This window comes from Fulmarus glacialis, unplaced genomic scaffold (assembly GCF_000690835.1).
Source record: "Fulmarus glacialis isolate BGI_N327 unplaced genomic scaffold, ASM69083v1 scaffold29641, whole genome shotgun sequence".
NCBI lineage: Eukaryota > Metazoa > Chordata > Aves > Procellariiformes > Procellariidae > Fulmarus > Fulmarus glacialis.
Window position 1 is genome coordinate 33,420 of NW_009192633.1, and position 13,355 is coordinate 46,774.

General features: G+C 40.6%; 1 protein-coding gene across 1 annotated transcript in view; it reads left to right on the forward strand.

The window, feature by feature from the left end:
• Nucleotides 1-13,355, forward strand: part of IGF2BP3 (insulin-like growth factor 2 mRNA binding protein 3) — a gene marked incomplete at its 5' end in the record, with an annotated part of 45,244 nt that overhangs the window by 27,220 nt on the left and 4,669 nt on the right. Inside the window, 3 exons of the mRNA XM_009587156.1 lie at nucleotides 4,723-4,842; nucleotides 8,964-9,038; nucleotides 12,777-12,908. Of these exons, the coding sequence (XP_009585451.1) occupies nucleotides 4,723-4,842; nucleotides 8,964-9,038; nucleotides 12,777-12,908 (327 nt within the window). The remainder of the gene's footprint in view (nucleotides 1-4,722; nucleotides 4,843-8,963; nucleotides 9,039-12,776; nucleotides 12,909-13,355) is intronic.

A 13,355-nucleotide genomic window follows, 5' to 3' on the forward strand; every position in this document is an offset into this window, starting at 1 on the left:
TTCTGAAAGCCTTAGTGTAGTCTGTACCACCACAGCTACCCTTTGCTAACATAGTGAATATATCTCTCTATTTAAACAAGTATGCAGTTTACCATTTGCTTTGGTTAATGTATTTTTTCCATTTTCTGTTAAAAAATGATGAATGGTGCTTTTCTTATTTGCTTATTAATTTTTAACTTCTGATTTTCATCAGGCTACATTTGGATGGAAATTGGAATCCAATTAATGAACAAAACCAGCATTTAAAATTGTTTTCATTAGTTAAATGTGCTGGATATAGACGAAAATTCCTTATCAAGCCTGTTTTGTGTTTAAAGCATACTGATTTTTGTAGAAACAAAGCAAGTATTATCAGCTGTTTATGAACTGAATTAATTGTTTCTGGTCACCATGCTCTTCAAGAATCTGTTTCTTAGAACTAAGAAATCTCAGTTTCTGAATCGTTTCTGGAGCTCTTTTCTCCTCCCCCCCCCAAGAAACTAAGTTCTCCATCCGAGTGAACATCCTGGTGTTGTCTAACTGTGTGCCCTAGCTATGTGAGTGAGAAACTTCTCTCCCCAAAGCCATATTCCCCAAGCGTATGCAGGCCTCCTGCCCCACCGCCCAGAAGAATATGTAGCTTGCTTTATACTGTTTGGACCTGTTCAATGTTAGGGTGGACCAGTCCTGACCCATCTCACAAATATTGCTAGGGCAGAAGAGGTGGTCTATGCATCACAAACCTCTGAGACAGTTACTCATGAATTAGGGTGGACGTATGGACCATACATCCTGGAGAACCTAGGTTACTATTTTAAAAGATTTTTTTTCCCACATTTCTGTCAGTTCCTAGGGCTGGGCTGGTCTTGAATAAACTATTTTCTTATGTGGGGGGAAAATAAAGTGAATGGGGAAGAGGAGAAAAATGCACAGAATTCTCCATGTACAGGAGACCTTACTGTTGTCAAAAATTAGTTCATGACTAATTCCATGACTTAATGAACTTTACAACTTCAGTAACGAATGCACCCTATTTAAATACTTTTCAGTCTAACTGTTAAAATTTATAATATACTCTTAAGGTCCTTAAAATTATGAAGTAAAAGAGATGAACTGCAGGATGCTCTCTAGAGTCGGTACAGACAGATATTCTCCAAGATATATATACACATATATATTTTAGGTTTTAAATTTTAAGTACATGTTTAAGCAAACTTGGCCTTGTTAAGGGAGTGAACGTTGAAGCTCAGATTCCACACAGTGGGAAATTAGTTCCCTAAATTTAGTGCTTCTAACATATGTTTAAGATCTAGGAATCTATTTCTGATATAACTCATGCTAGAAGTTCCTGGAAAGCTCTATGACTTATGTGGCATGGCATGGGGAAGATTAAATTATAGTTGATTTTATTCCATCCTAAGATCCCCAGAAGCATCTGTAAGATTGATGGGTGGTGTAGTCATTGCATTACGTTTTGATGTGTTTCTTTTGGAGGATAGTCTTCCAGTAAGTACAAAAGGACTTTAAAATTATTGTGGGTAAGGAGGTGGACAGATAATAAATTGAACTTGGTGTTATGATACTCTCTTAAAAGCTTTAGCTAGACTTGATTTCTGCCAGAAGAAAAAAGAAAGAGCTGTTGTTTTTGACGTTCATGCTTTAAAACAAATCAAACAGTATGTTTTTTTGAGTGGTTAAAAATCAGTGTGAGTAAGGAAAGGGACATAATTTCTTGAAATCCTGCGTGATGTTATACTGGAGATGAATTTGGTTGTACGTAGGTGCCAATGTGCTTCTGCAGATAATAATTCGAAAAATGACAATGTATAAACAGTTCAGTATCGACAGATTCACCACTGTTCCTTAGTAAACATATATCACTATTACACCAAAAAGGAAGTTTAATGTTAAAGAACCTCACTCACTCACACAAAAATAATAAAAAAAGTCCTTTAGGGAAAAGGAAGTTGAAATGTATCAACAAGTCAAAATTATGAGGAGGGATAGGGGGAGAGCGCTACAGTGAGCTGACTGTACAGTTGGAAAGACACATGTACATCTTCTGTCTTTCGTTGCCTTTGCTGCCCATGTTTCATGTTTAAGGGTGAGGCAGCAGAAAGGAATTTCAGTGGTGAATTGAATCTAGCCAAGAAAGTGGCTTGAAATCAAGCTTTGGGAAGAAGAGGGGAAAATGTGCTGCAGGCAGATGGGCAACAGAGGGAAGGCAGGAAATATCTGCAAACAAAAGTAATGAAGCTTGATTTGTTTCTATGGTAGAGAAATGTGTCTGGAGGTGGGTTTAGGTAGAAGCTGCGTAAATTCTTGAAAACCAAGTCAAGTTAGATGTTTAATGCACAGCAGTGTTGTGAATTAGCTGGAAAGTTTGTGTGCGTTAGCTCAAAGTTTAGCTGGAAGAGGGTGGCTGGAGTTGCATGTGGGAGGGAAAACTTTGGCAGTGGACTTTTGCAGGAGCTGGAGCATGCGTGGACAATGGAAGGTAGGGGTCAAGGAGATGAGGGAGCAAGGGATGGCTAAGCTGTCTGCACCTGGATTGGAAAGAGAGGTTGTGTCTACACCCAGTGCAGTTAGTATGGGCCCTTGCAACACAACCGGAAAAAACCAAATGCCTCATGAACATGTATCCATTTAGAAACAGTTTTCCAAAGTGGTGAGATCAACAAAGTACCTACAGTAGCATTTCCAAATTACTGGAAATCTTGCTGGATTCACAATGAACATGTAAAAAGACTTACTATGAGTACACTCGCAGGATGTTTGTAATAATAGGAGGAGAAAATGAGTAATCTTCTGGAAAGCAGTTTAACATATATACTGAAGTGACTGGTATCTTTCATTACAAAAATGTAGTTTCAGGGCGTAGTTTTGAGATCGTTTTAAACTGATCTGTAGGCAGATTAAAAGGAGTGTTCCCACCTTTTCCCATGCCCTGACTGAATTGTTGTTGCTTCCTTCCTTGTTCCAGGACTGCCGCTTGTGTGGCTCTCTGGTTATTCGGGTCAGGGAGCCACTGCCTGCCTTAGAAATCAGCTGGAACTGCAGTCCTGCTGGCCACAAACCACACAGGGCAGTGGGGAGGCTGGGTCTGGAGGGCTGCAACTTGTGTCCAGGGAAAACGTGGGTTTAAACAAGGATAAACTGGCTGTGAATTCTGATGCCTCGTACGTGTGAAAACACGGGGTAAATTGTGCAACGGTTGCGATCACCTAAAGCGACTGGCAGAATGTGTTTCTGTTCTCAATATCCTATTTTGGGGTTTCTTCACCTGGTACATGGAGCTGTGCCTGGAATTTATTTCCCCTGAGGTTACAGTTGACTTGTGTTTACCAAAAATAAAGTGGGTAAAACTTGGAAACAAGCATTTTGTTCTGATTTGTTTACGGTTAATGCGCTGGGGGACTTTGCTTCCCCTTGAAAGAAGTTACTGAAATTTAAAAATAAGTGGAGATAGCTTTTTTAGGGTCGCAGCTGCTTTTTGCTTTGTGTTGCATATAGCCTATCTTTTTCTGAAAATATCCCAGAAAAAGCTGTTTCGGTGAGCTTCCGTATGTGGGTATGTATCCCTACCAAATTATACAAGTGAACAAAGCTAAATGAGCATGGTTGGTCCCACGTGCTCTGCTCGCTGGTGCTCAGGCTGGTCTGCATGGTGGGCACCGAGAAAGTGAGGGTGGCTGCGTTGTCTTCAAATACCTCTGCGGGAAAAGGGCTTGTTGGCTTTGTCTTTTTGAGGATGAGCAAAACACATTTTGAAAATACGTAAGAGGGCTATATAGAGGAAGAAATGCTTTAAAAGGGGGGTTCTTAAATACCTCCTAGTTCAAAGAAAGGCTTGTGTGAGAAGATTTTGAGAAGTAACCTTGATGTAAGTGGATGGATTAATGGTACAGTGGCATAGTGGGTACTCGGCGGTGCTCCGTTAGCCTGAGACAAGAGTTATGGCTTATTGTGGCATATGTGACCCTGCGGTTCGATCATCGCTCTGCAGCACGTAGAGAGGATCTCAAGTGTTACGTTGCGCTCCCCAGCTGCGGTGTCTGCTTGAAAGCAATAGGAAGCTTCAGTGGAGCCTGATATCCAGTGGGTGCAATGTTAGGGTCCTCTTGCTTTTAAGAATGCCTAATCTGGCGTTTAATTTACTAGCCTGCCTGAGGCCTGCTGCCAAGGCTCCAACTGTTGCATAATGTTACACAGGAGGAATCGCTGGCAGTTTTCAAGCTGGCTATCATTCCAGATCACTCCCACACAAAGGAAATTGTAGCATATATGTAACTCTGAGGCTTTTTGTGCTGGTCTCAGCACAATCTAAAATTAAAAAAATAACTAGGAAAACTAGAAAGAGTTTGCCTGCTCAGGCTGTAGCCCCTCTGCTTGTAGCAGCCTCATCTGCAGAGTCTTGCATGTGGAAGAGAATCCAGACAGCGACAGGTAAGAACGAAAGCCTCGCAAAGAAGCAACACCTCAATCGTTTTTTAAAACTCTAAGCATTAAAATTCCAAGTATTTTATAAAAGATGAAAGAATCCTCTTTTGGCTCAAACTGTTCTTTCATGTTCTGTGAATTTCATGATTCCCAGAAAAACCCAGACCCTTAATATTTAGACATCACAGGGCATCATAAGATTTCCCCCTCATTTCCATGCATGCCTGTTCTGTACCCGTTTTTCTGTCAGTCTGATTCGTGATGTTCAAAAACATTCACTGCATATTTCCTTCTTCCCCACAGCAACAGCCCGAGTCTGAGACTGTTCATCTGTTCATCCCAGCCTTGGCAGTTGGAGCTATTATTGGCAAGCAGGGACAGCACATCAAACAACTTTCTCGTTTTGCAGGCGCATCTATTAAGGTATTATTACACTGACTAACTTTCTGTCTATTCTACATGACACTTTCAGCAAGTTTGCACAAGCCGTGTTTTCGTGAATGTCCTCCCCCACTCCGTGCTTAGAATGTGATGTGATAAATGGTACATTTGTTTATAAATCATCTTTTAATCTTCCTTGAGACAAGATAATTAGAAGCATGTTTTCAAACGTCTCCTGAGGTGTGAAATCTAAGCTGCAAAGAAAACTACTTTGGTGGTCTCAATTTCTTAGAAACAGGCTTAAGTCTTAATGATGCAGTGCTTAAAGGCTTTCTTCTTGCTTTTGGTGAAGTCAAAATTGGCGAGGTAAATTCCCCTTCTAAAAACAGCAGTACAGGTGAAGTGTCCTACTGCTGTGGCTTCTCTTGCTCTGTCCAGATGGATCGGGCTGGGCTGTCAAGCTCAGATGGCTCCACGCCGAAGTGTTCATGTTTTAAAATCACCCGTGTACAAGCTCCTGGGGTCGGTCAGTTCTTTAACATCGTGTTTACCTCAGCACCTTGCTTTAACATCCAGCTGTTTGTGCGTTGACTGCCTCTGTGTAGCTAAGAACAAGACGGTGTGCAGAGGTTGACCTAATGGAAGCTTAAGCTTGAATTTTAGTCAATTTGGTGAAATCCTCTTTGGCTGCGTGCAGGGGTTAGTACCACTTGCAGTTGTAGGAAGGCCTTGGGTTTCTGCTACTAATGCCATTGTAACCACAAGTATCTTCTCTAGATGCTTGAGCTTTTTTCTTTTAAATAGCCAGTTCTGCTATTCTGTACTGTAAAGATAATGTTTTGGCCTAAATTAAAAAAGAAAAAAAAAATTTAAAAAAAAACACCCTAAACAAAAAACAAAAAAAACAGTGTATAGCTTTGTTATGTGCTGTTAGATTGACATTGCACAGATGAAGCAAACGTTTTCTCCTCAGTTCTCTCTTTGCTCAGGAGATGTGTCCTGTTTAGTGAGTGCTATGGCAGGGATCTGCCAAAGGTCGGGGCAGAAAGGCAGGAGCTGGCTATGCTGAGTTGAGCTTGGTGAAGCCAGTGAGGTTGGGCTTGGCTTGGAAAGTGTTCATCTAAGTGTGCAGAGCAAAATAATTGGGGAGCCCTGATGAATGAGTCTTGTGTGTGGTTTGCCGAATGCCGATCCATTTACTGGCCAGTCAACCAACTGGCACGTTGCCCAATTCCATCCTTTATTGAGCAGTACATAAAATAGTTGTTATACTACCCAGATGGTTTACATTAGTAGACCACTAATAATCATATTTTTAGGGGAAAAAATGGAATAGAAGAAAGTGAGAGGTGTTGATTTTTCCTTATTAAATTTGTTTTGCATGGAGGTGTGGTGTATCACACGTATTTCCTCTTTCTCTCTCCATTCCCATAGTTTGTATCTAAAGATTAAGTGGCATATGGAAGGTACTGCTAGGTGGAGAGAGAAATGTGAAATAACCTGGACTTCCAAGAACCCGTCCAAACTAGTTCTTTAGTTGGTCCTTGGAAGACAGTTTAGTGGAAAGGGAGTTTCCCATGTTTCTCACGCATCTGGCTAACAGTGGCCTCAGGCTTCCTTTACTGGCTGGCACCCCTCTACCCAACGCATTTAACATATCTGTATTAATTGAAACTCAGTTAAAAGTTTGCTAAAGCCCTGGTCTTTTGTTCCTTCAGTAGGAATAAAGTAAAGAAGATTTTTGTGGAAATAGGATTAAATCTTAACAGAATTGTACAGATACAGGGTATGTTGCATGTATGCTTATCAATTAAAATAAAAATGCAGCTTCGTCTGTAATCTGACAGAACAATATGGGGCAGCACGCTTGCTTCTGTGTAAAAGTGTTAAATAGGACAGTTACTACTAATTTATTCAAAACTTCTGAACTTCCCTCGTGTTGACAACCTGCCCTTTATCGTAACTTTTGAGCAAAATAAAAAATTGTGAATCATCAAGGAATTTCTGCTTTTAGCTAAGAGTTGGAGGGAGTGCTGCCTGAGTAACTTTTAACTTGCCGAACTGTAGTAATCATACTTCGTGGAGGAAGTAAGTCTTTGTGCATGACACTGAGCTTGTTTTGAGTTGTGCTGTAGATTGTTACAGATGAAAATGTTTTACAACCCCATGCATCTTTGTGCTCGTGCTGAGCTTTGTAGATCTGATGAAACTCGTTAGCCACGAAGTAAGACTAAATAAACTGCAGATGCACAGGGGTTCTGCCTAAGGCTGCGGTGTCCATCCCGTCACTTCAGAGGTGCACATGGCTGTTGATGAGCTCAGGTTGTGTCCCTATGCCGGGGGTCATTGCTTGGTAATGGCTCGGTGTGGGGCTCCAGCAGACTGAATTATTCAGCAGTGGAGCCAGGCAGAGATTTCTGGGCTCTCTGCTGCCCACCCTGTATTACAGTGCTGAGACCCGTTGGGAACCATTGGCTTCTCCTTGCTTATAAATTATTCCCAGAGTAGCCCTTCCTGTCTCTGAAGGAGTTGGTATGAGCGTTATAGGTTTTGGGTCTATGAAGTTGTCAGCTTGTGACTTGGCATATGGAAGACCGGTTGTTTTCCGGTTAGGAATATAAAACTATTTCTCTCAGAAGTTAAAAACTCACCACTTGCATACTATTTGTATGTATATAACTTCTCCTTCCAAGAGCAGACAGACAAAATTAACACTGAAGTCTCTTAAGTTGCCCCTTCAGACCTTGAAATGTTAGTCGGTACATTTTTCTTTCACAGCCCTCAGCCATGTTTTACTCCAGCTGCTGAGAACAGGACGGTCTAAGACAAAAGCAAAACAAGAAATGTCCCAAACATTTAAACATGTGTAAAATGTAACGAAGGCTTGATGGGAAATATCTTTCCTAAAATTTCAATAAAGGCGCCGGTGTTCACTAAGAAAACATGAGGTGACTGAGAGGCAAACTACAATGTCCATTTTACATGAATGGCAATTATCAGGCTGAGCTCTGTTCAGTCAGCTGCCTTCAAATGTGCCTTGAAATTTTGCCCCTCTAAAATACTTGTGTTCTAAAGAATGAATGGATTTAGTCTGTGCTTGCCCTTACCACAATGTCATGTCATATAAATGTACTGCTGTAAAAAGAATGTGTATTTTTAGATATAGCCAATTGGAATGCAGAAATCGTATGAAAAATAAATATGCAAACCAGATAACTAGTATGTAATGTCTTCTCCATCTTAGGGTACAATAAGAATAATTATATAAACTTTGGTTAGCAAAATTCTTTAGTGAAAATGATGCATGGTGACTGGTAATTTGTCTGAAATAAACTACAGCTGTTAAATATGAATAACATCCCTATGCCAACAGCTAAGATGAAATCCTGTAGTGTTTAATATATTGCCCATTCAACAGCGGCTATGTAATACTAGATGCAACAATGGAAATGTCAGTTGTGATAAACAAAAGATTCATCCAGAATGTCAGAGGCTAGTTTGAATTATTTAATGCCACTGGAGTCTGAGAACAACACCCACAGAAATCTTACTTTTGTGGTGACATGAACTGCTAAAGACCCTACAGGCGTCTCTGTCTGAGCTCTGGTGGAGCTTAATTTTTATTTGGGTCACACAAATGTCTGTAGATACAAGCCCCTTGGAAACTGCGAACTCATTGTCCAGCATAGAGGAATGTTTTGGATCTGATTAGTTACAACAGTAAAGTGGTCTTCTATTCTCAGGGGGATGGACGCAAACTTTTGCTAATGAGCAAAACTTGTTAGAAAGACTATTTGAGTTAGTGGGTAGGGATGAGAATCTCGGTCTATTAACCATACTTGTCTTTTTGAAGGCTACATGTCTTACATCACTCATAGCCACATGAAAATGGCTTGTGGGATTTTGCCATATGTGGATGAGTAGCTATGCCTTTAATTTTCAGAAGTAAATTTGCTCATGGTTTAGCCAATTTCTCCATATTTCCTTATAGCTAATTAATGCACTTTAAAGAGAACAAATCCGTCATGACTGAAGTGTAATGCTGCTGCTGTAACGAATAATTTTTCACTCTTGAACAGAATGTGAGACTGAAATGGGGAGGAGGTGGCTTTAAACTATTCCTTCAAAAGACAGCTACCAAAAGCTATGTTTATCCATTCCAGATTGCCCCTGCTGAAGGACCAGATGCCAAGCTGAGAATGGTTATCATCACTGGACCTCCAGAAGCTCAGTTCAAGGTACAACATATAAAAACTTGTCAGTCTGTAGAGGCCTCTGGACTGTAAGGGACAAAACTGAAAACAAAGCACTTGGTTCCAAGCACCATTTTATTCAGAGTTTTAGTAAACACTTGATTTTTGCTTTCCTTTTGCCGAAAGGTATCTCATATGAATATGAGTAATACAGTACTATCAGAGGCCACGTTCTGGTCACCTGAAAACTGGCGGGGAGTTTCATGTAAGTTAGAAACAAGTCTAGCATGAAAATATGGCCATATTACAGTCCTAATTTTCCCTTTGATCTACAAGCACAATAGTTCAGTCTTTCTAGCCTGTCTTAATACATGCAACAGTTTAGTATGTTTAATTGAAATAACAAAGCTGACAAGATGAGAGACTGAGTCTTCCCAGGTTACTGTTGCGTGCCAAATGGAAAACGCTTTTTGGGTAGCTCTACAGATAAATGCAAGATTTCTAATTGTATTTCCACTACAACTACAAGGAGATACTCAACCTTATTATCCCATTTATGTTCAAATTGAGTTCTGGAGTGGCCTTCTGCCTTAAGTGCCAAGGGATAAATCTAGTTACCCCAAAAGGAGTTGACCACGTTAGGAGTGATACAGGCAGCTCAGTGCAGCAGCCTGGCTTCATCACAGATGAGGCCCAGAGCAGGTAGCAAGTCACTTGAGAGTTCATGTCCTGGCATCGTTCTCTTGCCTGTTCTCATTTTTGTCTTTGTATTTTTGCTTCAGGGCATCTTGCAATAACGAGGTGCACAAACTTCAGGCATATCTAGAATCAGTTTCATTAATGCCTTTAGGCGTTTTGGAGAAGTATCAGGGCAGGTATTTTGCAGTGGTAATAGCAAACCAGATGCATTTGGGATTATTGCTCAGTTACCATATACATTTGAGAAGCTATTGAAGGCAAGGCATAATTTAGCAGCTCTGCCTCTTTGATGTTTTCTGTGTACATGTGGGCTTGTCCACATGGCATGTTCCACATATGGGGTGCTCTTGTGATCTGGGATCAGCACAAGGTCAGATTCTGGCTACCTTTTCTTTCTATTGGATATCAGTGAACTGACCCTCAAACAGTAGCAGGCTGAAGTAGATTTGGGCATCCCTTATCCTGACTTTCCATGTAGGCAAAGGCTTGACCTCAGGCTTCATCCCTAAGATAGACTTAAGTCCCACAGTGTTCTTTTGCCAGCGCTTCTCCCCAGCCTGGATCATGCAAGGAGGAAAGTCTCCCTTTTCTGCACCCCATACATTAGTTAAAACCACATCAATCAGTCACTTCTCTACACTTGGTCTTCTGCTTGCAAAGAGGGATCAACGTACTAGCACAACGGATGCTCCTGAGTATGCTGGTCTTGTGAAGGAAAGGGGTTACCCTTGGGGCTTCCTTCAGCTCCAGTCCCCATAGTCTTTCACTACTCTTTGAGCAATGCCCTCTTGACTGAGATGGGCAGAGGCAGAGTTCATTCTTTTCTTTTATGACCACTGTTAACCTGAAGCATGCCTTACAGTCAGGGCCAAGCTTCATGAATGCTGTCCTTAAGCTCTGTTTAAGAAGGGTCTTCTCTATCTGTGAGCATGGGCTATTGCTTGTTAGGCACCAAGAATGTAATCTGGGGGCACAACAACTTGAAGAGGGAATAGCTGCTGCTCAGATGAGTAACCAGCTCTTGGGGAGGCGGCGTCATCCCAGAGCCTGTGAGTTTGGCATCCTTTTCCTACTACATTGTGTTCTGCTGTCTGTGATTCATGTCCGTGGTAGCTGCAGTGGCTGCACCCCTTTCTTCCTCAGCTGCAGTAGCCTGAGGATGTTGCGGTATGCAGGGCTGTTTATTAGCAGGGCAACGGAAGAGAATATGCCACTGTTTACAGCCTCTGCTGCAGTGCTCCCTAGAGTTTAGGCATACCCGTGACACCAATATTCTGAGATGGGCATGTTGCCTTGCATCTGGGACACGTGCAGGCAAAGTGGAATCTAGTGTAGACAACATATTTCAGCCAATATTTTTACTGCGAAGGAGCTGCAGCCCAGTTAAGTTGTTTCTTATCCTTAAAGACTTTTTTCAAGAGCTGAAAGACTTGGGATGTTGGAAATACATCTACTATCTTTTAAAAAGTCAACATCCCATCTTGTTTTATAATTCAGCAGTAATGCATGCTTTTTTCCTGTAGTACCTCTCCCACTGAGCCCTGCAGCCTATGCAGGTTGTCCAGGTGTTATGCACATGAAAAGCATTGCTATTGAAATGAAAAGGGCTATGCTGGCTACTGTTTGTCTCTAACAAATTTGGAAATAGTTTCAAAATCTCCAGCTCAAGATGGTGGCTGGGAGTAGTATTTTATCTGCTCTTGGCAAACCCTTTTGAAGTGTTTTCCTGGAGCAGGAATCTCTGATGATGGTGTCAGAATGCGGTAGTTGTACTGAGTTCTTGTATGGCTTTTTTGTGTATTCTTTCGTCTGACTGGAAAGATATGATAGCTTTTGTCCTCTGTGATAGGGTCCCACGACCTGCAGTATCCCATCTAGGTAAAGCCATGCGCTACAGATTTTTCCATGCTTTTCAGGTGGCGTCTGACTTACCCAAATACTGAGTACTTTCAGCTCCAAGGTCACAAAATGTCTTTCATCTTACCCATTCTAGAGTAGCGTGAACTTGAGTAGGCTTTTAGGAAGCTAGAAATAAGATAAAATAAGCTGCCACGACTGAAAATATTTATCACATCATGCAATCTTTTTGAACTCTTCATATTCCATTGTAGTGGTGACCTGTAAGATGGTTGGATTTAGCATGTACGTAGTGACAGGGCTGGTGAGCGTGATTTAAAGAAGGTGATAAAGAATCTGAACTGCTGGAAAGGCTTTGTGGTCCTAGGTTTATGGTCTTTTCAGAGCATCTCTCTTCAGTATCTCAATAGAAATGTTCCTTTGATGCCTCTAGGAGATGCAGAGTAGAAGATTTGGTTACTGTTTCTCAAGAATTCACTGATGAACTGCAGGGAATAAAGAAATAAATGTGTTTAAAAATCAGCAAGATTCATGAGCTTAGTCTCAGTAGACATTCTTCTTGCTACCTGGCACTTGTGTGTTCCCCGGAAAAGGGAACTGTGGGCTGGTCAGAGTAATACTGTTCCCATGGTGCTATTTAGATCTAGGCAGTTTGATTTTTCACTTTAGAAAATTGAGCAAGCTCAGATTTATTTATTTTTAAACAATATGTTGTAATGGATTGTAAAAGTAAGCTGTTTGCTCTAATTGGAGTCTTTATGCCATGACTTGTTGTGGGGGGAGGGGGTTGTGGCTCTCTTTTTTTTTTTCTTTTTTTTTTTTTTTTTCCCTTTAGTTTAGCATCCTTAAAAGAATGGGTTTCTGAGCTAATAAATTGCATTCTGTGCTTCTGGGTGTAACAAAAAAATGCTTCAGCCAGACCACTCTTTGCCTCTACAGAGATGCAGTAGTTTCTTTTAAAAGCAATATTTCTTCTGAAAAGCAGAATAATAATGATCTCTGTTAAATTGCTCTGTGATTCCCTGGTTTGTTATGCAATCTTTAAAGTTGGGCAGCGGTGCTTCCTACTTTGGTACAAAGACTTCTTTTAGAAAAATAGTTATTTTATTTATTAGGGAAAACGCTTTGTCAGGGTTGTTGTGTACTGAGAATTCTCCTTTCTGTGGAATTTCTTGAAGTTAACTAGATTTCAATAAGCACATTCTCTAACTGAAAGCATTTTTGCAGGCTCAAGGGAGAATCTATGGAAAACTTAAAGAAGAAAATTTCTTTGGACCTAAAGAAGAAGTGAAACTTGAGGCTCATATAAAAGTGCCATCCTATGCTGCTGGTAGAGTTATTGGTAAAGGAGGCAAAACAGTAAGTAGCTGAAATAAAACTTTTAGTGTTGTTCAGCTATGTTTCTTATTTCAGTGTGTATATGTGTGTAAGGCTTAAACATTTAGCTAACTAATAGCTAATTCTTTGAAGTTATGTTAAAACAGGTGCTATTTTCTTAGCTGTACTTGTTAAGCTTTTCTTTCTTCTAGTGTGGAGTCAAGAGAAGCCGATCTCATAGAATGATTTTTTTTTTTTTTTTTTTTAGATGAAATGAAGAGTAGTCTAACAAAAATTGATAGTCCAAGTCAGATCTGCAGGGCTTTTATTAATAGAAATTTAGTTCTTCCATTTAGAATGAATATGTTCCCTCTCAAGACCTGCTTCTGCGAACCTTAGCTTACGCCAGATTTTGCAAAAAGATTTCACTAATCTCATTTAATTAGAATCAAATCCAATGTGTCCAAAGGTGGCATTTCTGGCCAAAAC